Source organism: Fukomys damarensis, unplaced genomic scaffold, assembly GCF_012274545.1.
Source record: "Fukomys damarensis isolate Sample0158 unplaced genomic scaffold, DMR_v1.0_HiC HiC_scaffold_28, whole genome shotgun sequence".
NCBI classification, from domain to species: domain Eukaryota; kingdom Metazoa; phylum Chordata; class Mammalia; order Rodentia; family Bathyergidae; genus Fukomys; species Fukomys damarensis.
Window position 1 is genome coordinate 38,850,027 of NW_022900940.1, and position 27,058 is coordinate 38,877,084.

Consider the following 27,058-nt stretch of genomic DNA (forward strand, 5'->3'; position numbering starts at 1 on the left):
GTCTTTGCTTTCAGCTCCATTCTTTTTGGAGAGATGCCATTTTTTCTCATTCTCTGCAATATGCTAAAGGAAGAATTAAAAGTTTCAGAGTTTCTCATTTTTTATTGTTGATTTTATTGTATCACATAAAAAGCACTATATTAAATATAATAGTCAAAAGTGTATGTTTTTATCATAAAAATAATAAACAGTAAAATGTAAATAAAAAAACTAAGATCACCCATAATCCCACCACTCAGAAATAACTGTCATTAAGATTTATGGTTTCCTATATTCCATTATTTACTTACATATTTAAATAAGTATATGGCCTAGTACACAATAAAGATTTTTAGCCTTTTAAACATTTAATATTGAATACATTTACCTATGTCCTTAAAAGACATATTTCTTGGTTTAAGTTTTTTTCCCTTCCTATAATTAATTTTATCAGTCTCTTGCTCTTGGGAATTTCAGTTTGTTCCTTGTTTTTCACTTTTATAGCCACACTGCAATGAACCTTATAATGCCTTTTTTCTTTTATTTTTCTTAAGATAAATGATCAAAACTTGAATTATTGGAGTTATGTATAATATTTTGTTTGCTGTTGTTGTTTTGCGATGTTAGACATTGAACCCTAGCCCTTTGTACTGAGCTATACTCTTGGCGCTTTTTATTTTTATTTTAGGACATGGTCTTGCTAAATTGTCAGGCTGAGCTTGAACTGACAATGCTCTGTCTCGACCTACCAGAGTACTGGGATTTACAGACATGTGCCACCCAGCAGTTATGGGTGTTTTTAAAGATTTTAGGGAATTAAGAAATGGCTCCATCCTACAGATATGTGTACTTAATTTGTTGATTCCTACATAGATTGAAAGTACTTGTGTTAGCTTTGCCAGGCTGCACTCTGCAATCGTGCCACTCACTGCTTTGGGGCAGAGTACTACTGTGAGGCCTACAAGCTCTCAGTAAGCCAAACAGCAAGAGGCAGAGGGAGATTTTTTTATAAGTTCATAGGTTGGTAGGAAGTAGGCAGTTTATTCAGAAAATATTAGTTGAACATATAATACGTTTCTTTGCTCTTTTGGACACTGAGGATGCTGCAGTGAACCAAACAGACACCTACTTCTGCCTTGAGAGAGCTTATAGCCTAGTGGAGGGGACACACAGGAAGCAAAAAGGCACCGATTATATGGCGTGCTAAATGACATAAAAATTGAGGTGGTGTTCTGTGAGGGCTTGGGAGGTGATTTGGATGAGCTTGTTGGTGAAAGCCTTCTGGAGGAAGGGTGACATGAGAAAAGACATACAGGACGTGAGGGTGAGCCCTGAGGGGTCCTCCCTGGGTCAAACCTCAAATGGGTGGAACCCGTTCTTCTCAGGGCCAGTACCCAAGTGCAGTTGCTGAGTTCACAAGGTGGGGGAGCCAGAACCCTTCAACACCAGTGTTTAGATGAGGTTATTTTCCAAAAAAATATGTACAAAACAAGCATTATCTCTGTCCTGGTGCGGTCATTGGGAAATACCCACTGGACATTGCCAGCAGATCTTTATTCCAGTGATTTTTGACACAGTCACAGAATAGAGTTGTGATAAAAGGTTACAAGTTCTGATTGGATAGAGAGACTATCATCCCAGAAAACAATGAAAATCCACAGGAATGGCAGCTTAGAAGGTCAAAACATAGGGCTGTTTCTGTGCCCCAAACCCTCCAATTAACTGATCATCTTGTGGCTGGTTTATTCCCTCTTTCTCGTGGGCCAGTACTCCTAGAATTACAAATATGGCTCAGAAGCCAACCAGAAATTCTGTTGCTCTGGATGACCTGGAGTCTGTCAAAACCCTGCAGATGCTAGAGCAGGAAGGAGGTGGTGTGAGTCACGCAGCCTGGCAGTTTCTGTTGTCACTCTTCTTGGGTTTGGGGCCCGGTGTTCTTGGAGGTGTTAGGTGTAGCAGTCATTTTAAAGGTACAATGTTGAAAGTTTAAACAAAGGAAGGCAGCCCCTTCTTACCAAGGAGGTCCTGGCAAGCAGTAGAAGGCCCACAGTTTGAGGGGGGACCCTAGAATCGGAGCGCTAGCCTGCCACTTGCCCCAGCACAATGAGAGACAGTGCATAACTACTCTCCCCCGGGCTCAGGTACTTCTCTAAAGTACCCAGTGAACCAACAACCTGCTGAAGCCTGTGGAATGCTGGTCACCCAAGTTGCTCGTAGTGTACACACAGCAGCAGACTGAGTGCTTGATCCCAGCACAGGCCTGGAGGGTGCACAGGCAAATGGCAGTGTTTGCTTTCATGGAGCTTGCAGTTGAGTAGGGAAGATGCATTTTCGGTAATATATTAAGGCAGCTAATATTTCTTGAAGAGAGATATATCAGGCAAATGTGGTGCTGTTTTAAATTTATTATGGTCCTCATAAAAACTTGAAAAGAACTGTCGCTGCCTGCCTCACAAGTGCAAGGTCCTGAGTTCGATCCCTGGTACCAAAACACTTAAAGAGATAGTATCACCCTTATATTTGCTTGTGTGCCAATGAGGAAATTGAGTTATAGAGCTGATGAGCCAGGAGGAAATTCAGCTAATCAGTGCAGAGGGCAGCACTCCTCCTAGTACCTTAGTTTTTGCATCACGATGCCTGTTTCCCACCAGGCAATATTTGGGAATTCTAGATTTCAGGGACAATAAGGAGAAGGAAGACCAAATTTGCTCCTTTGCAGGTGCAGTCCTGAATCGATCTCCACTTGCTACTTGTGAGCAGGTTAACCACAATACCTTCCTGTAAAATGGGTATGTTTTCCCATACCTAATTTATAGAGAACCCGACATTGAAGCATCTTCTCTGGGACAAAGTCTTTCCAAACTCTGAGCACTGTTCAAATGTAACAGATATTGGTCTCAGCGCTGAGGTGAAAAGATAGGACTCTATTTTTCTTTCCCACAGGGTAGCACTGTGCTTGTTCCAAACCATGTCTTGTGATCATCCCTCAGCATAAACCCTGTTCGCTGACCAAAGAAGAAAGAACTTGAGTGGACTGTCCATAATTAGATCCTCCTTTTTTTCTTTTTGGAGGTCAGACCTTGAGTTACCCTTGAAGAAAACCAAGTGGTTCAAAATGAGCAAACACGGACTTACAAGAATCAGTTCAGTATGGACTCAGATTTTCCTCCCGGTCAAAGTGGTGTTCACACCTCAGCCCTGCTCTTGAATGCCCAGGCTTCAGCGGGTCTGCTGTGGTCAGGGTCTTCGGAGGCTTCTCAAGATGAGCTTTGGCTTCCAGCAAGAGTCTGTGTGTTGCTGAGCTTTCTAGTGATGCAATCCTTGGTAAGGCAAGGGAACAAAACATTGATATTTTAGAGAGGGAAGGGACATCTCTAAGGGATTATTTTTATGAACCAAAGACACTTGAGTGTTGCTGATTTATCTTAATAGCAAATGTTATGAGCAAATATCCCAGATGCCTCTTCATGCTTTTGGCAAGTACTGATGAGAAATGGGATGGAGCAGACCCAGTCAGAGCTGGCTAGCTCAAAGTTTAGGGAGTCTTAATCTTCCCCGCTCCAAATATGTAACTTATACTTGTTTCTAAAGTCTTCCAAATTGCAGGTAGATACCTAGCTTTGGCCAGAACCAAAGAGGGCTCTTTCACTAGATTCTCTGCTTCCAGAACAATTTTCTTGGGCTTGAGGGGAGAAATCCCTGCATCTCCCATTAGCCGGTCATTCTTTTAAAATCAGTTACTCATTCTTTAAAATCTGGTTCTGTGGGTAGCGTTGCTTTGGAAAGAAACTTTTCTTTGTCACATGCAAAGAACTCCTACTTGTCCTACACATGATAAAGATTCTCAGAGGACTGTGCACGACTGTGTTCTACATCCTCCTTTGCCAGGGCTGGAAAAAGACCATGCTAAGCCCAGAGCTTTAGAAGTTGGGGATATAAATTATGTCGAAGCCACGATCAGTGTTGTAACATTTACTAATCCCTATTAGATATGGATAAATTCTCATGGCTTAATTTGGCATATTGAATCACTTCTTCAGATTGTCTTTAGGGACAGGAAAGGAAATGCACAACTTCACTGTAATTTTTCTTTTGTTTCTTTAGAATAGAACATACGTTTTTATTGTTAGCTGGTGGAAAACTGGTGAATCATGGCCATCTGTGCCTCACCCCCACAGGAAGAAAGTATCAGGCTTTAGCTGAGAACATATTCTTTGAAACAAACCAGAATATTTGATTTTTAAAATGTCTTTTCAGGTATAAAACATTCTGTTCAACAAATACTGTTCTGACCACCATCAAAAGGATGGAGGGAGGTGAAAGTGAAGATTTCCCTCTAAGGAAAATTTTAGGGTGATGTGTGATCATTCAGTTAGTAAAAACTCCACTGAATAGGAAGAAAAATATGTACAGTACTGGCCGATCATCTTTCTGATCGATTCTGACTTTCTCCAAAGTGGAAGGAGCTAGGTGTTGGCCAGAAGTCAGGCATTGTGCATTCCTGTAATAGGTCACCCACATATACATCACTTTGGGCACATCCTGTCATCTTGCTTCCATTTCTGGTATTGAATCCAGAAAATACACTTGGTAAGAGGCTCTCATTTTTTACCACTGGGAAGTTTTGTGTTGAAAATCATTGCTGAGAATTTTCAATTGCTTAAAATAGGTCAGAAGCTGTTATCCTGCTAGCTCACTTACCACCTCCTCCTCCTCCTCCTTCCTCTTCCTCTTCGTCTTCGTCTTCTTCTCCCTCTCTCTCTCTCTCTCCCTCCCCCCTTCCCCCCTTTCTTTCTTCCTGCCACCAGCATCTCGTACAGTTTGGTAGTCAGTTGTGCATGCTCAATAATCCCCATTAGTAGACTCAGATGTATCAATTTGATGTTTTTGACTGGACTTGGTGGTTATTAAATCAGATGGTACTGTGAGTACAAAACTATTTAAGTTGCATTCTTCTATTTGTAATTATGTTTAACAGAACTGTTTTTGCAGACTCTTATCAGCAGAAATCCTCATGAGTAAACCCACTGTAAATTCTTCATGGGGCTGGACAGGCTATTTCATCTCCCGGGTGCTTTGTCAGAAGAGTGGTCACAAAAAAAGCCCAGTCCTCTCCTCTTGACCACACCAAACCTTCGGCTTCTGCTGAAAGTGGGACCTAAAATTGTCCCTAGTTCTCCATATGAAATTTTGTCAGAAACTTTAGTCTCCCTGACTGTACACAAAAATTACTTTTGGAATGTTCCTTGGGTCTCTGAATTCTAGACAGGGATCCAGGAAGCAGCATAATATCTTTCCCCCTCTAAGCACAATTTGTAGATTTTGCTTCTTACCTTGAGCTATCTTTGGTAGAATCTTTGGCCTAATTTCTATAGTTTATTTGTTTATTAATTATTTTTTTCTTGGTGAAGCTCAGAGAATGCAAAAAAAAAAAAAAAAGAAAGAAAGAAAAATGTGCTGTATGAAAGCAGAAGCCTCATTCTCTATTGAACCCAGCATTCTACGATACTTTACCAGGACAGTATACCATTTCTCAGATCTTTACAATGATGAAATGCAAATAATAGAATAATCTGACCTCTAGAACAGGCCAAATAGAAATCACATACTTATTCAGGGACAGAACTGGTACATGCTCATACTGGTCTTTATGCTCAACGTCACCAAGGTCTCTATGAGCATAAAAGCTTTCCCGGGCCTCAGAGAGGCCTCCCTGAGTCAGAAGTGTGAAGGAGGAAGGAATCCTTTCCTGATTATCCCTCAGCAGAGACTCACTGAGAAGAGATCATGAGAAAAATTGAGCCTTTGCTAAGAGAACAGTGGTTCACAGTTTGCAACTTCCAAAAGACTTAATACTGTCCCCATAGACTGATAAAGGACAATCACAAATAAGAGTAGGGAACAATTATAACAGTGGTATAAATCACTGTTTTAACTCCCAGTTTCTATTTCAAGGCAAAATCCTCAAAACAGTGTACACGAGCCTCAGCTATTTTACCTGTAGCAGCAATTCCCAAAATCTAAATTCTGTTCTGATGTTTCTTGATGTACTTTTCCCTCTCCTTCAGGGAATACTGATTCCAGGGCCAGTTTGTAGACCTACACACTCAGAATCTCCCGGAAGGGACACCAATAAGCTGATGGATCTGCTTGACAGAGCGGCATTGATGTAATGAAATGAGTCAACAACTTTGATCGTTTGGCCCAGGTTTTCCCATCCCATTTCTAGTTTTCTTTATTTTTTAGGGCACTTGTAGTTGTGAGGAAAAAATGAATGGAACACATTGTCAGGTGGGCTCTGGTAGAAGCTGAAGAGCCTGCTTTTTTAGAGAAGGGTCACTCCTGGCCAGGAGAGCACTGGGGTCGAGGTGAACCTGTGTGTGCTGGCAACCAGGGACAGATCGTCTGTGAGAGAGTTTCTGTGGGAGGAGGTGGATTGTTTGGAAGAGAGAGGTTGGTCTTGCCTAGTGACTGAACCACTTCTATCTGATGCATAGCACAGTAGGGAATCACCATGTTTTTCTAAACAAGAGCATGATATGAAAACTGGCAGCAAAAGCAAGCCTGGAACCAGCGTTTTCAATTAATGATAAAATATCTCCTGAGATTAGATTGCTGTGTCATTTCTAACCATGGGTTTCATGGATCTTGGGTACTTCCTGGGACATATTCTTCTTCTCTGCATACTTAACAGAAATTAGCTGGTTATGGTTTCAGACTTTCATTAATGCACCTCCCACCACCTCTCCACGATTACAGTCTCATTCAGTTATACTGCTCCTAACTGGGAAATTTAAAGTCTTTTCTTTATAGCACAAATTTCAAATAAAGGATCATGTAAAGCTTCCAAGTTAGAGAGGTCCTTAGGTCCCTAACCTTAAAATTCTAGAACTAAAGACCTATATTCTAATTCATATTTGCTTCTAAATAATCGTTGTGGTGGATTATCCTTTTTTTTTTTTTGTACCAGGGATCAAACTCAGGACCTTGTGCTTGCAGGGCAGGTGGCAGAACCACTGAGCTAAATCCTCAGCCCTGGATTATCTTTTAAATGGATTATTTCTAAAAATGGTAGGGGATGGGGAATCAGTGTGCTATTTTATTTTGAATGCTTTTTTTTTAGGTTAACATGATGTTTCTGAGCCTTAATTATGCTTTTTCACTCTATCCTTTATGTTTAGGTCCTTAATGTCCAAGCTCCTGTATAATTAGCAAGTTCAGTGTGTGGGAATGAGACAAATATTTTTTTGCATGACTTTAGCCTACACATTACTGCAGTGCTCATTTATTACAAGAAATTTCCTGAACTTGGAGCTGTACTATTAACTCTTTCCACTTGAAAAGACCCAGGAAAAGATACTCCCAGTTTTGGCCCATGATGCTAAAGTCAGATGGACAGTGACTTGATCCAGCTGAAGTCTCTTGGGCCCTCGGAGGAGGATTTGAATTTGGCACTGCTTTCTTGGTTCAGAGCCTGACAGTGACTTGGGAACTTTTCCTTTTCCACGCAGCTATTCCTGCGTGACCACGGCCATGTCTCTCACTGGAAGTATGAGTATTGTTCAGTGTTTTCAAGGGGCTAGGTCTGTTAACTGAGCCCTCCAGAAAGAAGTTGCTCACTTTCACTAAATCAGAGGAAGGGAATAGGGTAACGAAGAGAATGTATATTTCCTTAAATTTAAGTACCCGGCAATAATCTTCTATATTTTGTGTTCCTTTGTGGTTCTTTCTCATATATGCTTGAGAAAACTACAAATAGGTTTGTATGCAGACATTTATATATATTTATATGATTGTTATAGTCTGCTTTACTTTCTCTTCAACTATATGTCGTGATGCACTTTCCTTCTCATACGTTATTGAATATCCAGTTTTCCTGTAATGGAACACACATACATCCAGAAAAGTGCAATAACTTATTAAGCCAAATTCTGATCTATAAACATTTTGCTTATTTCTCATTAATTGCTACTAGGATTACTATCCCAGTGATATCTTTTCATTATAATCTTTTTACTTAGAAACTGTTGGACCCATAGTGTATGCATATTTTGAATTTTGATACAGTGCCAAATTGCCTTCCCAAAGTGTGTACCAATTTATAACCCTACAAACATGAGTAAATGCACAGAAAAAGCAGGAATTAACTCCCCATTTCCCTAGGCTTTTCCAAATTTTATTTTTCTCTAGAACCTTACCTCCAAATGCCTAAAAGATGAATGTTGCATTTATGAAGAACTATAGGTTTAATTTTTATCCTTGCCTAGGTCCCAAAATAAATTGCTAATTCAAAGGTTAAGAAACTTGGAATAAAATCAGCAATAACTAAGATGTATTTGTTCTCTAAGATTAAGTAATGCTAAACTCAGTTTTTTGACAAGGTAAATAGAAAGGCAGGTCAAGGGCACAGCCTAGATTCCGGGTACAGGACCCATTGCTTGGCAACTCTTATATTTATTCTGTCTTTCCTTTTCTTTTTTAACTGCGTGGAGAAATAAGGAATCCACAGATAAAGTTACAGTTTGACTGAAAACTCCATCCTAGGCATATTAGTTAAGGAAATCCCATCATCACTATGGAAAGATCACCAACAGGGCCAGGCTGTATCTTCCCAGCATGTGCATGGCCTAATTACATACAGCCTTTGAAAGTAGGTCCCTCGAAACTGGGGATATTAGTGAAACAACAGCAGACCTAATCAGAACTGATCAGAATTACAAACCCAAATTTAGTTAAGATATGCCTATGGAAAATAGTAAAGAAAAAAATGAAGTTTATACTCAATTAAAATTCTGAAGTGTATTTATTTATCTGTCTGTCTGGGAAATATGACAATTATCAATTTTGAAGAAACTAGATATTGTTATATAAATTTAGTCATACGAATATGTGTATTTAACATTGTACAGCAGATACTGGAAAATCAGTAAAAGCTAAGACTATATTAATTATTTTATTTTTTCAAAATATTCAAGGATGTATTTCCTTACTAGTGCATTTTAATTAATTACACAGAATAGTGGATTTCAGGGTGGTAATTCATACTTGCAAAGGTTTTTTTTTTTTTTTTTTTTTTTTTTTTTTTTTTTAACTGTGAGAGAAAGTACAGGTACATGTAACATAGATGTGTTCTGCTGAAAAAGGACTAGGTAGGCTGTACATGTTACTGTAATTAGTCAGCTATAAGAGCAAGATTTTAAATACTTAATTGAGCCACTAGTTTCAGTCTTATTTTATGTTTTTGCATTTTTGTTAGTCCATTTTAGATATGCATAACGATAACGTTAATCATAAATAACGTTCAGCACATTTAAAGATACATGTGGTGATTTGGGTTCAGACTGTGTTCGGGGGATTATTCTCTCAGAGGAGCCCTGACTTTTCACAGTGACTGCATGTGTTACGCAGCACGGAGAGGAGACTAGGAGAGGTAGGTACGACTAATTGAGAGGACAAGAATGATTAGGCTAGAGCAGCTTGAGACAAAAGGCATATTCCATTCAAATATCCGAAGACCTAAGACCTCCAATCCCTGAAGCATAAAAGGGCAGAATTAGGACAAGTAACTGAAAATATAGCTACCAATACTCAAAATATAAGTGTGGATGCAGAAGACACCGTTTAAATTATGCAATCCATCGTTGCATGAGGCTTTGAGCCTCCCATCTCTAGTGAAGTGTGGAAGGACTAGACTACCTTCCAACAGGGTCTCCACAAAGAGAATCCTGATTGGGGAAAAAGGTGTTGTGTTAGTCAGTTCGTCACTGTTACCAAACACCTGAGGAAAACAAGTTAAAGGAGGAAATGCTGGTTCTGTTTGAGGTTTCAGAAGGTTTCAATCTATGCTCACTTGGTTCTGTTGCTTCTAGGCTTGAGGTGAGACAGAAATATTATGGCAGAAGGGGTATGCAGGGGAGAGCTGCTCACCTCATGGCAGCCAGGAAGCAGAAAAAGATGGAATGAGCCAGAAAAGAAGGAGCCAGAGACCAGAGATAGTCCTCTATGTATCCCGATAAGGTCATCAAGTCATTGGATTCCTCCACTGATGCAGAGCAGAGCCTTCATGATCCACTCACCTCCAAAGACCCCACCTCTGAACACATGAGACTTTGGGGGGATGTTTTAGGTCTAAACCATCACAGTTGCCTTAGACTCTTTCTACCAGTGCATGCACAATGTGTGACATTTACTTATGCAGCTTTTTCCCATAGATGACCTAGACTTTGATAAAACCCAAAAGCCTTCTGAAGAGAAGTAAAGCACTGCTTTATTTGCTAACCTTGTAATTCCCAGTAGCCGTCCTGCAGTGACCAGCACCTGCCCAAACTGTGTCACAAAGCAAAGGGCTGACTCTGCCTTCACAGCCATCTATTAGCTAGACCTTTCACCTTTCTCTCCTGCTCAAGTGAACCTGTCAGATGCTGATGCATCGCAGTGGGAAGAGTTCCCCTGCGTTCTTCAGTCTCACCTATCAAGGCACACTTTCCTACCTCACCTGACCTGTTCTTTCATACCTTCCTTTCACCTTTACTTTTGCTCTTCGCTTCCTGCATTCAGCCCTCACTAATTTCCATAATACTACGATTATTCTCACAGCAAAATATTCCCAAAGTGATCCAAGAGGAGGAGGAAAAAAAAGACATAAAAGAAGGATCACAAGTAATGAAATAATACGGGGCAGTACATGAATGAAAAGATTCTTGCCTTCAAATGATAACTGGAGAAATACACAGTAGAATAGTGCCACTTTCAGTGTTCTGCCTCCTGGCCAGTTCCAGTAGGCCAGGCCCTGAGGTATTTTCTTTCCTCATCCACTACTTGGGAGCTGACTTGGTAATGCCAGTTCTTCCTAAGCCAGTGATGATAAATATTTGTTGAGTTAGGAGTCATATGAAGAGCTTGACCTTCCTTGTCAGCAAAGACCGTAACAGTCTGAAACTCGATACCTGAAAACGTAATTCTCTCGTTCTCTTCTTTTTCCATTTCCTCCTTTTTCTCTCTTCTCTCCCTTACTTTCCTCCTCCCTTTTCTTTCTTCTTGTCCTCCTTCCTTCATTCCATCCTCATCCCCTCCCCTCCTAGTCTCCTTCCTTCTCTCCCTGCCCTCCCTTCTCCCTTCTGTCCTGTGTTTTCATCCTTCCATCTTTCCACCCTCCTTTACTCTCTCCTCCTTCCCTTCCTTCCCCTTCCTCTATTTTCCCTCCTCTCTCCTTCCTCCCCTGGCTTCCTTCCTATCTTTTCAGACTCTTTTACTCTCTCACTCTTTTCTTCCCTTTTGTTTTGTCTTTTTTATTTGGGCTAAAAGAAAATGGGATTTGATTTTGAAGGCTGCTTTGTAAAGAAACTCATAAGAGACCATGCACAGAATACTTCCATAGTTTAGTGGAAGAATCTGGCATTTTTTCAGAGACTCTATTGACTCTCTGAGTTGAAACAGTTTAGACTCCACATAAAATATGTGTTGTTTACCCAGGCTCTTCATGCTCTGCATACTGTTATGGTCCTTGAGGAGCTTGTCAGTGACAAGTAAGATAAATGAATGAAGAGGACTTTACAAGTGTTTAAAAGCTAAGTATAGCATTTGCTGCCTAGTATTTAATTAAACAGACCTGTGCTTAACTGAGTAACTCTGGTGGAAGCTTCCAGGACACCCACCCCACCCCACCCCACCCCACCCTGACTCCACCACGCTCTGTGGTACTCAAGATGTCAGAATTCCTTGCTCGTCTTGCTTGTCTATGGTTGCTAGTTGCTCTATCCAAAGCCATTGTACTGGTTAATGCATTGATAATTAGTGTGCACTGTAGATGATGACTTTTGAATTTATATGAAGATGGTCCAGCAACATGGACTCCTTTGGGGCTTGATCAAGATTTTGTAACATTTCATCCTTTTCACAGAGAGCTTTAACATCAAAAGTGAGCCGCTTCTCTTTTAAGCTCTGATTGGAGTCATTGTCCAGAGAGCCGGAGCCCATCTCCGGGTCAGCGTTGACTTTTTGTGAAGGGCCAGTCTTCACAGGTCAGGGCAGTAGTGTGTAGTGATTACAGGGCAGATGCTGGAGTCAGAGTCTCAGATGTGCCAGATGTTTGAGCTGCGGTAGGCTTCCTGGTCTCTCTCAGCCTCGATTCGCTCACCTCCTACGTGGGGATAATAATAGCCTCTACCAGGCTAGTATACATATTATACCGGGCTATAGGACATGTGCATGTACTATTCACGCACATGTGTTCATGTGGCTTTTTGTTCTCATGGGTTTCTGCCCTGTTACAGAAGCTGTTAAAGATTTTGATCCAGCCTCCCAGTCCAGCCTGCATTGTATGGTTGGTGTAACTGACTGTGTGAAGTTACGCAGCGCAGCGCTATTCTTGGCTCACAGCGAGGCCTGGATTGGCATCAGCTATTATCGTTGGTGGTAACGGGTGACTTCATGACGCAGGGCCAGTCTTGTTCCTGCTGCTGTTGAGGAACCCAACCTCTGTATTATGAATAGAGTATACAGAACTTCCTGTCTGTGACCCCCCCACACACACACACACTGCGCTGCGCTGGCTGGTAGAAGATGGGGAGATGCAGCTTCGGCTATAAGCAGCTGACCCCAAGGAATTTCTCGGCTTCTTAAGGTGACAGCAGAAAGTAATTTAACAGAATGCTTTTCCCTCCTCTGATTTTAGCTTTAAAAAAAAAAAGGAAAACACTGACGTGCATAAAATATGCAATAAAGAATAGGAAAAGTAGATCAGCACCTTCTGTATGATGTTTGGTCTATGCCAGACATTCTTCCTGCTGTTGTCCACTTTATAGACAACAAGAATTGAGGCTCATGGAAAAGGGTCTAAGTGTCAGACCGAACGTTTGGCAGAACTATGGCAGGCAGGCGTTACTTCTCTGGAGAACGTGACAGTTCTGTCATCCCTGGTTGTAAAAAAAAAATCTCATAAGTACCCGTGGAAAGGAGCCCGGTAGTCCACAGGCATGTGAGTCTTATGCAAAAGTTAAGTACAGGCTTGTTAATCATTCAGCAAGGGTTTTCTGCAGAATAAGACCACAAGACAAGGATTTGATACAGGTAGTTTTTGGAAGATGATTACAAAAAAATCGTAGTGAAAGAATGGGAAAGTGAGACAGGGAAGAGGGAAAGACTGTGAAAGGTGTATTAGTGCCAGTGTCCTCTGGTTACCAGCTGGGACCCCTGTGGCTAGAGACCCATGGGGATTCTGGAGCCTTCCAGATTGCTGTCTCACTATGGGACAGCATGCTGCTTATTATCCATCACTCCCTCCCAGCTGGAGGATTGATGTAGTGGTCTGAGCTCCTTCCCACCTCTGGTCTGGCCTGTTTGTTGTCTAAACCTGCATCTGTAGCCAGGGAAGATACAGGGGCTTATTTTGGGAAGACAGCAGTGCAGCCAGCACTGGCCATTCCCAACCTGCAGGTGACCTTTGTGTTTCTCTTCTTGTGTTGTGTTGTAGTCCATCTTTTCACTATTCATATCTTATTCATATTTGCCCCTTGCTCCCCTGCCTGTCCTGAGACCTTCCTCATAACACTACTGAAATACTCTGGAATCAGAAACCTGGGTTTTGTCCTGTTCCTTCATTCACTTTTCAGCTAAATAATTATGGGCTCAATTTCCTCACCTTTAAGGGAAGGTTCCTAAGAGTAGTGATCTTAGAATGAGAGGACTTGACAGGAGTGTGCTGGCCAAACACTTAGGCTGATGCATAATTATTCTTGTTGTAGTTCATTAGGTATTGAATGAATTTCTGTTCGGTGTCTACAGAAGTCTCCACATCACTGATTTCTGCCTACCCTAAATGGATTCGTGATGCACATTCCTTCTTCACCCTCTTGCTTTATTGTGCCCTCCTTTTGTGACTCCAGCATTGGAGCACAGATTCTACTTGGTTACAATTCATGGCCTTGTGAGCTCAATGGATGTTCAGACCCACTCTCCTTCTTACTATCCAGTTATTGTCTGGTTCCCCATCTTATTTGCACATGAGAACTGTTCACCTTGCCTTGATTAGGAGAACGAGACTAGTAGAAGAGGTCTGGAACACTTCAGGTGTCTCTGGTGGGAAAGATCAAAAAAAGAAAATCTGATAGAAAAGTGTAATTGCTATTGTACATTATTACCTCTGTGGCAACAAATCTTATGTTTTTTTTTTTTCTTATTTAAACCATATTCATGAAGGTTTTATTGTTAACTTAGTCTGGCTGACTGATCAAAGCACAGTTATTTATTGCCACCTTGCTGAAACATTTTAAAGGCAGTCCTAATATCACACTTTTACCGCTACATATTGCCATTAAGCTACTGAGTTGTTAGTAGTCAATCAAGGATTTTCACTTTATTTGAAGAGCTCCCTGTATAAACTCTTCAGGAATGTCAGGAGATGTAGCAGCTTCAACCTTTCACAGAGGTTGTTCATCAGGGATATTAGTTAACGGATAAAGTGTCAGTTTTCTGTAGTTGACTTTTGGCACTATCTAAAGCTTTCCAAAGTCCTCTGCGCGCCGAAAGGCTAGAGGATAATAAGGAAATGTGCCCAATAGATTCCCAGGAACACTTTTTTTCACGAGGAGAAAGCTTACTCAGGTGGTTGAGTGTTATTTACTGAGTAAATACTGAGGAATAGATTATGTTCTAAAGAAGACCAAGTTGGCTTACCCAACATGTCCAGAACTCTGCATCTACCTGGCTCTCTCCCTTCTTAACAATAACAACAACAAGCAAACCATATATACAACAGGCAAATTTAAGCTATCACAATGAGAATTGGATACCCAGTTGGTTCATCATAGCCTGTCATTGTTCCATTCACCTGTTCGAAAGTAGCCCGTGGCCTCGGCACCATTCATTGATGCATTCACATACTTACGGGACACATGCTTGCTTACTGCTTTACCCCGAGTGGTGAGTACAAGGGCAGCCTGAGCATAGTGCTTCCATACGTGTTTGACCTCATTGTGGAGAGAGCCAAGCAAGCATGCAGCTATGTGCCATTCTTTGGGGAGATGGCAGGGGAAGGATTCTGTGAGAAGTGGTGGAGGAGCATGTGTCCCCTAGTGAGGCTGGCTTAGACAAGGCATGTCTGGAGAGAATGGTGTTGAAGCTAAGACCAGAAAAACTGATAGGTATGGCTCAAGTTGAAGGAGTAGAGGATGAAGGGCACTGTAAGAGCTGAGCTTGTCCCAAGCCTGGGAGATGGGATGCGAGGTGGCAGCAGTTGCCTAGTAGGAGTTAAATAAGTATGTTAAGGAGCGGGGCTCCTTTCTTAGGGCAGTGGGAAGCCTCTGCGGAACCTGAGTCTGGGGACTGTGGTATTGCTGTGGCTACAGGATACATCCAGAGGCAGGCAGGGAGCCTCCTGCTAGGAGGCTGTGATCCCAGAGAAAAAGCAGTGCCTGGAAGAAAGGAAGTAGAAAACAAAATCTGATTATATTTGTCCAGCATCATGTCATAGGATCGTTTTTCAGATGTGTGTATATTACAGTCAGTCAAAGGCAAAAGCGTCAGTCAAGTCAGCAGGTTGGTAGATACTGCAGAGGAAATAAAATGTATCTGGGAGGTCTCCTGTATCTGGAATGTGCAAGGCTCTTACACCAGGGATCCCCTGGCAAACCTAAAATAGTGTCCTTGTTCCAGTCCTTGTTATAACTTCCTGAAGTTTTTCTTCCACTGACCATTAGGGGATGTTATTTGTGTCTTCCCCGCCCTTCAGATTATTCTTTGTGTGCTAGGAAACAATATAATTGGGTAGGGATGTGGGCAGATAGGTGCCCTTTGAAAAATATAAATGAAAAGAGATCCATTTTCAGCTTGACTTAATGGAGCCAGATTGGTCAGATGTGTTGCAGGAGAAAACATTTGAAAACCAGCCTGTAAGAAATCTGTCACAGTTTAGGAAATATGTTACAAACAAGATAAATAAAAATGGTCTAGAGTATCACACCAAACTGTCATTTTTCATCTCTGTTTCACACTCTTCTCACCCAGTCCAGACTAATCAAAAGAAGCCTCTTCTGCTCACAATTGCTCTGTGTACATTTCTCCCGGATCGGGTATTCTTATGAACAGTGTGGTTTATTTATATTTCAGCACCAAATTGAAAAGATGACATCATTCATTTACTGCCTTTATCCTATGACATGCCTACTCTCCGACACCTCGTTTCAGCGGACACGTTTAGAACTGCATATAGCATCTTGTTTAACTTGTGCATTCTTTGATGAGATACAGTTCAAAGGTAGGGGTCTGTAGGCTTGTCTCTGGTAAGAAAATAGTCTCATGAAATCACAGGAGCTTCCCCAAAGGATAAGGACATTACAATGTTTACAGTAACAGAGTTATTATTTGTTCATTTAGACGCCATTGTTCATTCTTAGGCAGTCTTTTCCTCCTTGACCATCGCATGTGTCATGACTCCCTTCAGGCTTTTAAAATTCTACTTAGAAGAAACACTTCCAGATTTATGAGTTCATGAGTTCAAAAGTACAGCCTCCTGTGACAACACTGGAATTTTAGGTGTGAATGCTGAGTTCAGAATCCCATGTCCAAGGGCAAGAGGACGAAGGGGAATCTTGGTACTTGGTCCTAAAGAGTTCTACTGCCCTACTCTTTCTCATGAGGCCTAATTTGTCCATTGGATCTTCAGATACATTAAGTGGACAAGTAAGGGATGGAAATGCTGTCAGCTGCCATAGGTTGCCTGAGATTTTTAAAGTTAATTTTAAGTGGCTCTTTTCCTATATTTTTATTGTTTTTATCATATATATACAAACATATATATTTTTTACATCCACTCTGGGACCTTTTGAATATTGTACACATTTTAATAGATGGAGTGAATAAATCACGAGACATCTTTTGGCAGATAGAACTGAGATGTGAGGTGTTTGTAAAACTTAACAGAACCAAAGCTTTTATGGGAACATTATTTCTACCTGTTTAGCTATTTGCCTGTTTTGCTCACAGCAAGACAAGGAAAAAAATGCCTGGCAATTGAGAAATAAAAGACTCACAAAATCTCGGTGTCCTATGTCAAGAAATTGACCCTTGGGCTGTTGGGGCTGGAATCTATGTCTCACTTTTCTAGCTGCCAAAGAGGACAGTAATTTCTCCCAGGAAAGTTTTGAGGCTAAGTTAGATTGTACATGAAAAACACTGTTAGGAATGCACTATGCTAGGCCCAGAAAGCTCTTTATTATCAGAGAATTATTTATATTACATAATAACACTCCAACCAGGGGGAAGCCCTGCCAGCCCCTGTCTTCTGGCTCTCTTAAAGTCTTGATGGCTCGTTGTCATCTCGAGCCACCAGTGGGACTGCTGTGGAAAGTCATGCAGTGTCCTCAACTCTCCGTGACCCTCCCTGCTGAAAAGAAACATGCACCTTGTCTTTAGGATGGCAGTGTTCTTCAGAATGAGTCCCATCCTTCTTTCAGCTACTCACTGTAGCAGAAGGCATTGAGTATCTGCCTCTGGTAAACCCTGTGCTGGATTCTGGGAGAGGCAGATGACAGATGACAGGTAAATGCAAGGTCAGAGAGCCCCGCCAAGCAGGAGGCACATACCATCCAGCCTCAGAGTCAGGTAGGAAAGAGGGCCTGGCTTGTACATGTACAAGACCCTGGGTTCAGTCGCTGGTACACACACAAAGGCTCCTACAGTAAATGCCATGAGGTAAGCAGACAGGGAATGGAAGGGGGCCTGGGTGGCATTCTATGAAGAGGAAACAGCAAGCACAAAAGAGAAATTTTTTAGAGCAAACAAGAATAGCACCAATAACAGGAGTGTTAGTGTTTGACTTTTATTGCCAAGTATTCATACATTGTGTACTGGACTGACTGTTGAAGTCTCTCTATCATTTGTTCCTCACAGCCACCAGGGAGGGAGGACTGGTTGCTGTCACTCTAGAACTATGGAGATTGAAGTTTATGATCAGTTAACTCTCTTAAGTCAACATGTCCTGCAGAAAGGTGGGGCAGCACTTGAATGCAGGCAGTCCTATTCCCAAACCTGTGTTTCCTGGCTTTCTGGGTTGGCTAGTTTTATCATTTTTCCTATAGCCGTAAGCATTGTTCTGTGTTTTATGATCCTGTTCTTTCATCTCTGCTCCATCGCTTCCCTTGCATAATAAAGCAATACAATTCTTTGGCCCTGGGGTTTTTAGCTGTGACACCTGTCTGCCGCTGATGACAATGATGAGGTCTAAATGAGAGTAGTCAACTATCTTTTCACAGACTTTGTACCCTTTGCTCTACTCCTTTAAGGAATGATGTCAGTTAAAATGTCCACAGGCAGCCCTTTCCCAGAACTCATCATAGCAATAAACCATCTCCATCGGTATTTTTGCACTTGGCGACTTCTGAATGGATTCCCCTGCGTTCTTCTGAGACCGCTGTAGTTTTGTGTCTTCACCTGGCCTTTCTCACCTTTCCATCCAGGGCTTCCTTCTCTGCTGGCTTTAAAGTATAGGGCGGCTGTGAGTGTTGGCCCTTTGAGTTTGCAAGCTTACTCCTGGTCTCTGCGATCACTGGATAATGTAAAACAAAACCCTAGGATGTGTACTTGCCCCCTCCCCACTTCTGCATCACAAGAGGAAACTACACTGACATCTACAGATGTAACATAATAGCTTCCAAGCCTCTTTCACCATAGCTGACGGCAAGGTTCTTTCTTTATTCAGTTTCAATCTGACTAGAATTGAGAACTTCTGGGTGAGGAACAGAGGGAGCCCAGAGTGCTGTCATTATGCCCTGAGCCTCTTTGGTGTGCCCTCCAGCTCCTAATGGAATCTTCCCTGGTTTTTGTTCTGCACAGACCCAGAACAGAATGAAACTGATGGCAGACAACTATGATGAGGACCATCACCATCACCACCATCACCACCATCACCACCACCATCGATCTCCTGGGAGGTCGCAGCATTCCAATCACAGGCCCTCTCCGGACCAGGTCAGTTTCATTGCTGCTCACCTTCAGGACCCCTTTTACCCTGTGGATATTTTAAGATAAAATAAATAACCCTCAAGAAATAATAAACAGCATAAAGTGATACGTTCTTTGAACTGAAACTAATAGCTTTGGTATTTATTTCCATCACTCAAGGAATCTAAATGTTTTCTTTTCTCCTTCCTCTTTAAGGTTTTGTCTTTTCTTGTTTATGTTATCCATTTTCTTTCCTTCCCTCCTTTCTTTCTTTAGAGATATGTAGTCTACTGCTAGTATCTAATGGTGGGTTATTTGGGAATGTCTCTTAAGAGTTTTAAAAGAAAGCACTTTGTTTCCATGAGCTTGGCAACCAGAGAAGCCTTGAGTTTGCTGAACACTTTCCTAGAAAATGCCTTAGTGATGCAAATTAATCGGGGGTGGGGAGTAAAACAACGAAAAGAGAAATCCATTTTGCTGGCCTTTTAGTCAGTGAAGACAAGGAGTCTGATTTATTTGATTTGGACCCCAACTTCTGCCTTGACTAAGTAAAGCAAGTGAAAAGATAGTCTGACAAAAACAAAATGCGTACAGTTTTCAACTATATTCACATTAAACCACCAAATGCAAAAAAACTATGTTTGGTATTTAGCATTAAAACTCTTGAAGGTGAATCTTATGCAAATTAGGATATTAAATACTAAATATCAGAAAAACAAATTAAATATCAATATAGACAATATTAGCGGCCTTTCTTCTTTTATTGTGCTATGGTTATTTTGATTTTATGATCCTAATAAATTCTAACAGGGATGGGGTGTTAGGCAAAGGAATAGAATTATTTGGATAAATGTGATGCCTTTGGACAAGAAAGGAAGGGTTTAGCTGAACTATCTGTGTGAAGAAGAGGCTTAATTTTTTGCTGGGGGAGGAAGTGTTTTTTATGCTCCTAAAACTTTTTCAGATAATTCTATTTTCTTTTCATCTCATGTAACTAGCCTCCCAGAGAAGTTAAGATTCGGTCTCCAAGATACTTTGCCAGGAGAGCAACTTCAGGGAAGGTATTTATATAGAACATAATGTTAGAAACCCGCCCCAGAGCTGTGCAGTGAGGAAAGTGGATGATAAGACTCCTCGGCCCCTGAGCTCGGCCCTCCTTTCGCACCCTGAAACCTTTGTCCTCAGAGACTCGGGTGTTGGCATAGGAGTTTAGATTTCTGAAGCCACGTGAGAAAGGCACGAGCTCACTCTTTTTAGAATTCAAAAATGGTTCTTGGTTTGGACATTTGAAAAGTAGAGAGAATTTTTAGTTTTCTGTCATTTTCAGTGTGTCTGTGTTCTTGCTTTGTTTTGGTTTCATCTATCCAGTTCTGGCCACCTTGCCACACTCTCATCCCAGCATACCTGGCGTCCCGCAAAGTAAATCTTCTTACTGTCACTCTTGGTCCTTGCCCTTCGGCGTATTGCCCTGTGCTCCTTGGCATTCTCCCCTGAGGGTCAGTGGTGAGAGGCCTGCAGACCACACTTTGGCTATTTGTCTGAGCCACCCTGGCTTTCCCTTCTGCCTCAGACAGACAGGAGCAGAGAGCATTATAAGGGCAGAAAGAAGAATTGGGAGCCAGCTTAGAGGGTTGGACCTATAGGGACCTACCGTGACAACGTAGTGGCCTGTCTTATCATAGAGACACGTAACCTAGTGTGTGTTTCTGGAAATGGGGCAGCAGTTCACATTTATCGCTGTGAATGATTTCTTACAAAGGCTGGCCTCCTGCTGTTTTTTTCAGAGGTCTCTAGTTATAAACTGGACTATCTTGCCTGCTTGACTGGCCCTCTCATATTTGTCCACAGACACTAAACATTGTCATAGGACAAAAATAATTGCTTGGGTGGGAGGAGGCCTCCCGGCAGAGTTAACACTCCTTGAAGAGTATCTGGCCAAGGCATGCCACTGGGGCCTCGGACACACCTTTCTCACTGCTGCTGCTGCCAGGAGGGTGGTGATGGTCTCTGGCATCACATCTGCCACCTCAGTGAATGTGCTCAGTGACCCCTGGACATAAAGACAGGTAGCTTCGATCTTCTCCAGGGGAGAAATTCATGCTCTAGGAGGGGGATCTACTGGCTGGAATCCCGCTGCAAACTTTCAGCAAACATCATGAGCACCAATTCCGTGTAAGCCCCCATGTGGAGCAGGACCGACAAGACAGAGCTCAACCTTCAGGGCGCTTGCCGTCCAGTCCTAGGCCAAGAACCTAGGTCTTCTCCTATCTAGTTCAGTTATTTTCGGGCTCATGTCAATCAGGGCAAGGCAGATAAAACTATAATTTAATTAGGGGGCCCATGACTTAGAAACTTCTCTATAGTGGAATTCATGGTGAAAGTAAAACACTCTTGATCAGCAGGACTGTATGGGTTTAAATTAGATTCAGCAAGGCTGTGATGCTCTGTTGCTCTGCCCTTTCAGTCAGTGGGGGAGAGTTAGGCACGGGACTTGGGCATTAGGTTAGGTTGGCTTCGGTGTCAGAAAAAGCTAGATCTCCTGGGCCAGATATCCTTTAGATTAAGTGTTTTAGGTTTAGGAAATGGTGCCTTTCTGTGTATTAGAGGTTTCAGATTTAGTGACCAAGAGCCAATATATCAATATGTGCATTGCTATGAAGCTCAGTCCCAGAGAATAGTAATTTTTAAAGGCTGGAAAGTGTTTTCAATTGATCATAAACCCTACACATGATTGTGTAAGCCATGTGTACTATTATGAATGACATGCAGCTTCTTCTCAGGAGAGTATGACAGACGTACCAACATGTGACAGTATGAGAGTCTCAATAATAAGTTGACTTAGACTAGTTTTCAGCCATAGGTCCATCATGTACCCAAGTGAGCTGAGCTGACTTCAAGGGGCGAGGTCTCTTCAAGGGTTCCTGGTTCTGTCCCTGTGAGTGTTCCAACCCTGGCCTTTCTGTTACTCTAAGGACCAATAGTGTCTTCTGGAAGAGGGGCAAGAAAATGTTGACATTGCCTCCTGAGCTTTATGAAGAGATCAGAACATGTGAAAGGAGGAAATATGAAAAACTCAGCCATTTCGTTATATTTCCATAGAAACTCATTTTACCTTTGGAAATTCAAGTATTGCCAGGTACTTGCAGAATTATATTTTTTTTTCCATTTCTTCTTTGTTTTTTTCTTCTTTACTAAGATGTTTGATTTCTCCTTGAGCGAAACTGAATCCAAGTATTGTAAGTCTAGGCCTGCATTTCTCATAGTAACTTTCAGAACATTAGTCCCATGAGGGAAGTCTTGAGTCAAAGATTCAGTGTACAAAGAATTTTGGAAATCACGTATTTTAACTCTTACCCTCCAGCATCCTTGTGCAATTAGATCAAAGAATCTAAAAAGTCACATAAGAAAGCCTCCCATTTGTATTTAATCCAGAATTTTCCAAATTTATTTAATTGTACTTTTTTCTTTTCTAGTAACATCTGTGCTTTGCAAAATAGTGTTCTCAGAATATCAGATGGAAAAAGAGACTATGTAGTTTAAAATAAGACTGATCATTTCCAGTGGTTTGTTTTTTTTTTTCTGGAAGGCGGACTTTTTAGGCAGTTTCCCCTGTGCTTTGCATAATAAAAAATGAAAATGCCTCTTTCATTTACTTCCTAGGATACTGTCTTAAAGGCTCTAATACCTAATAATTATCCCCCTAATAATCTGGCAGAGATAATCTATGTGAGGCATTAGGATAAGGCCCCAGAAAACCAAAGAAATCATAAATAGAATCTGAAATTCTAAAGGAATGTGAGAAGAGGAGATGAAAGGATTTGGAGATGAAAGAAAAGTCAGTGCAATGTGCCAGTCAAACAGTCTGGCCCCCTACCTGAGAAATGCACAATTAATAAATAGAGGCCTGTGATCCCCTGGGATGGCCACAGCCATTGAATATGCCCAAGTAGAACGTCCACACAAATCCCAGTCATGACCTAAGCAATCCTTCAAGAAGTTGTCCCAAGAGCAGACAACAGTGCTTCCCATGACGTGGTGGAGGCCCAAGAGCAAATGGAATATGCTGGAGACACATTAGTGACTTGATACTGAGGTGACCAGGCTTGATTTTCACAAGGCCAAGTGGAGACTCCGCCTCTCCTAAAGGCCCTCTATACCTGTCATCATCAGTGTCCTCTGCTTTTTTCTTTAAGTATTATCCTTTCCCGCCTTAAAGTGTGTCTATTATATCAAGTCTTTGTACTTTTTTTCTTTTTGTAGGCATCACATTTTTGTTCTCCCAGGGAAGGTCACATTTTGGTAAGCTCTTGCAATGATTCCCAGGTATGAACTAACGCCATCAAAAAGAAAGGATAGGGCCACAGTGAGTGCCACAGTCCAGCCCATATAAAATGCCAAGTGCGGTCTGGCTGCCCTTTCTGCATGTTTCTGTCCTTGGTGTTATATTCAGTGTTGGCTCTTGAAGGGCCCAGATCTCACAGCTGTTTTTATGCAAAATGCACTTGCATTTGTTAGAGCATCTGCCACTCTGCTTCTAGTAGGAGATGCTAAGTGGCAAAGAACCTAAACATTTTGGGCCTGAAAACTCCAAAATTTGTGACTACTTTTGAAGACCAGAAAAAAAAAAAACAACTCTTTTCTTTCCCTCCCTCATTAAATGGAAATGCTGGCTCACAGGAGTTGGGAGGTTTAAGGGATTTTGCCACCTTTAAGACATTTAGATCCTATTTAAAATTTAAATTTCACATTTAAATTTTCACTTGCAGAAATTCTGCTTCTAAATGAGGGCAATAGAGTCCAAGAGCATGAAGACCTAATACTTTCTAGAAGAATCACAGGAAATTTTGGTTGAATTTTATATTTCACATTCATATACTTTGCTACATCTTGCAAAATACATTCCCATCTGTCTGGCCTTTATTAGGCACTCATCAGAGGTCTGTTGAGTGAACTGTTCCTGTAGAAATAGAAAGGACAGATGGAAGTATCCCATTGTACAAATAAAGAACCCAGAGACAGTATTAATGTTTCAAAGACATAGAACGAAAACTAGCAGGACCAAGATGAGGACCTGAGCCTCTGAGTGCACTCTGAGGTGTGATGGAAAATACTGTGAATGGTTAAGTAAAAGAGTATTTATTACAGTAAAAGGCATGTGGCTGTTAATCACTCTGAAAATATCCCCCTTATTTTTGAACATACTTATCCCATCATCTGGCCACTTTCTGTCACAGTTCTGAAGGTGCTTTGTCATATCGTTCATTGCACTGCCTTAATTTCCCAAACTGATTGAAAATGTTTGCTTTTTATGGTCATTTTGACTTTGGGGAAGATCCAGAAGTTGCATGGTACCAGATCTGGTGGATAAGGTAGACGTGGACACACTGTTGTGTTTTCACAAACATGCCTTTCTATTGGATGGCACTATAGCTTTGGTTACACCTCAATGAAAACATGAAAGAGAACTTACAGAATGACTTCAGAAAGTGGCAAGAAAGTAGGATAAGTGTGTTTGAAGAGTGTGTGTGTGTGTGTGTGTGTGTGTGTGTGTGTGTGTGATGTGAAAAGAGTGTGTGTGTGTGTGTGTGTGTGTGTGTGTGTGTGTGTAGAGGGGGGTAGTGTTCTGAGGGGGATTAATGGCAATGTGTCTTTTACTATAATTAAGTTTTCTTGATTTAAACCTTCATTGTATAATTGGTCACACCTCACATGTTGGTGGCAAACCTCTTTGGATGTCCATATGAATGTATTCGTGCAGCTCTGTGTACTTACGGTTGCACAATAATATCTACTTATGGTTGCATGACTAATCATGTCCACTTTTTCTAGAATGAACATGTACTTTTCCTTTCTACACTGAACTGTAATAAATTTTATTTTTTCTTGAGTTGCTTCCCAAAGTTAAATTAAAATGTTATCTCATCAGATCTCTTTTCATTTGCCCCAGCTTTTGTAGTCTTTATTTCCATTCTTCTGTTTTGTGTCTATTCCACACACACACACACACACACACACACAGATACACAGACATTTCTCGTGTTTCTCTTTTCTCTTCTCTACTCTTATTATTCTTTTGCCAATGAAAACGAGGCTTTCTGCAAACTCTCCTACTGCCTTGGAATCACAGAGCAAGATCCTCCAGCAGTGGAGAAACTGGCCCACTGAGGAAGAGAAATTGTTGTGGGTCACAGGAGGCTCTTGGAAATAGACTGCTAGGACCTACATTCCCTTGCTCACTCACCCATGAGCCTCTGCACATACAAGGGCCTGGTGCATGCAAGATCCTCAGAGCCCAGTGAAGGATATTTCACCTAGCCACCAGCTACCGTCCACTCACCAGGCTGTGGCCAGTACTTTCCAATAGTGACCATCTTGTGGCAGAAGCTGTTTTCCATTGGGCACTCTTAATTTTAGAGGCTCTGTTCTGCTGATGTCATCCTGTAAATGTCATTGCACAAATATAAATATTATGCACTCTACTTGTCAATGTCCAGAATCTGCAGATATAAATGGTGCTCAGTGGTCCTTGTTTGGCTTCTCCTGATTACTTTGTGGTCCTGGCACATGCTGGCTCTCAGCCAAGAGGTGAGTGTAAACCACTGGACACATGTCGGAGCACTGAATATCCACTTCTACTTTATACTGAAAATTTTCTAGAATTCCCCTTGAGATATGCATCATTTTGCCATAAGCTATCCAATAACTTGGTCACTGAAGAACCCAGGCAGATTTGGCCCTCTTTTCAAACTGGGGGTCATGGGACAGATATACAGTTTATACTTCAACATACAGTAAAATGACCTAAGTTTTACCAGTGACCTAAGTCACATTGACTATGGGAAACTGTTTTATATTTCTGTGTATGGATCCTAGATTCATCCATGTAGTCTGATGTACAGAGGATTAAAACCAGGCTCTGCTTCAAAGAGTCTTTAGCATTTACTGCCTTGACTTTAAGATTTTAGGTCTCAAAACATGTTCTCTTTCCCCTCTTCCTACTAGCTGAAAGGCCATAAAGTGAAGCAAGAAAATAAAATCAGGGCTCCTGTCTTCTTCCCCTCCCACCTCTCTTCATGCAACCTGTACCTGAGCCTCAGGTACCTGCTCCAGATAGAATTAGTCAGTATTCCAGAGAGCATTCCCACAGGAGGGCAGTTTCCAGTGTCTCCACACAGGCCCTCAGGGAGACATCTCCAGCCCCCGTGTAATTCCTGGCCATACATCTATTTGTTGAAACTCACCTGCTTTTTCCTGCCTTTTCCTTGTCCTCCTCCTCTGGATCTTGACTTTGTATTTAGTCAGCAAGAAGGTGGTGGAGTGCTGTTGTCCACTCTCGGAATGAAGCAGTCGCACGCCTCTCCTAAGAGCCATGAGTTCTCAGAATGCCAGATCAAGGCCCCAGTTCGCTCCACCTCAGGCTCTCTGTGAAAGGCAGGATGGGCTTTGTGACTGATGCCCTGCTTTCCTTGCACTCTCACCAGCAGATTAGCCAAAGTGAAGCCCTTTGAATTCTAACAAACAGAGGAGGGGTTTGACTTGCTCTGTTGCCCCCAGAAGATGGATTCTGTACGTAGAGTTGTTATTCCTAGCTTTTGGTTCAGGAGGAAAAAAACTTATTTTATGTTTTGAGGTTAAATGAATGTGGGATAAATGTATACATAGCGTCCTGTGTGTATATATGTATGTATTGCTGTATGTCAGATGGACTCAGTACTTTTCCACATATGGAAGAGTTTCACAAGATCATATTTAATGAGAAATTTCTCTCTCTAGCTTCCCCTGAGTGCGTGTTTGAATATACATTATATATACCTATATCTAAATGTATGCATGTAAATATATTTTTACATCTTGTATATAGAAGACAAATTAACTGTCATCTAGCTGAGCTTGCTAAAGTAGAGTTACAGAACAGCCAGAAACCCAAAAGTTTTTAGTATTCTGTGACAAAAACCTGATAAGAAAAGTTACATGTCTTAGGCTTTTAATATGAGTTTCCATCCAAGATACTATTCCTCAAGCTTGCCTGAATAGAAGATGGTAGATTTCTTTCTTCTTGGCATTTCCAATTTGATTTCATGGCCCATTTCCTAGAAGAAACCTTGAATTTTGGCTTCATGTAGGACTTTGAATTGAACAATCC

The 27,058-nt window shown here is 41.5% G+C and overlaps 1 protein-coding gene across 18 annotated transcripts in view; it reads left to right on the forward strand.

Moving 5' to 3' along the window:
- The window catches only part of Erc2 (ELKS/RAB6-interacting/CAST family member 2), a 932,060-nt gene that overhangs the window by 729,941 nt on the left and 175,061 nt on the right, over nucleotides 1-27,058 (forward strand). For 14 of the 18 annotated variants that reach the window (XR_004514631.1, XM_033756865.1, XM_033756864.1 and 11 more), the window contains one exon: nucleotides 18,808-18,942. Coding sequence is in view for 15 of the 18 variants with exons in the window: in XM_033756865.1 (XP_033612756.1) it covers nucleotides 18,808-18,942 (135 nt within the window). In the remaining 3 variants the exon portion in view is untranslated. Of the gene's footprint in view, nucleotides 1-18,807; nucleotides 18,943-23,175; nucleotides 23,215-27,058 lie in introns of those variants that run through there. The other 4 variants (XR_004514630.1, XM_033756878.1, XM_033756877.1 and 1 more) reach the window with 2 other exon arrangements.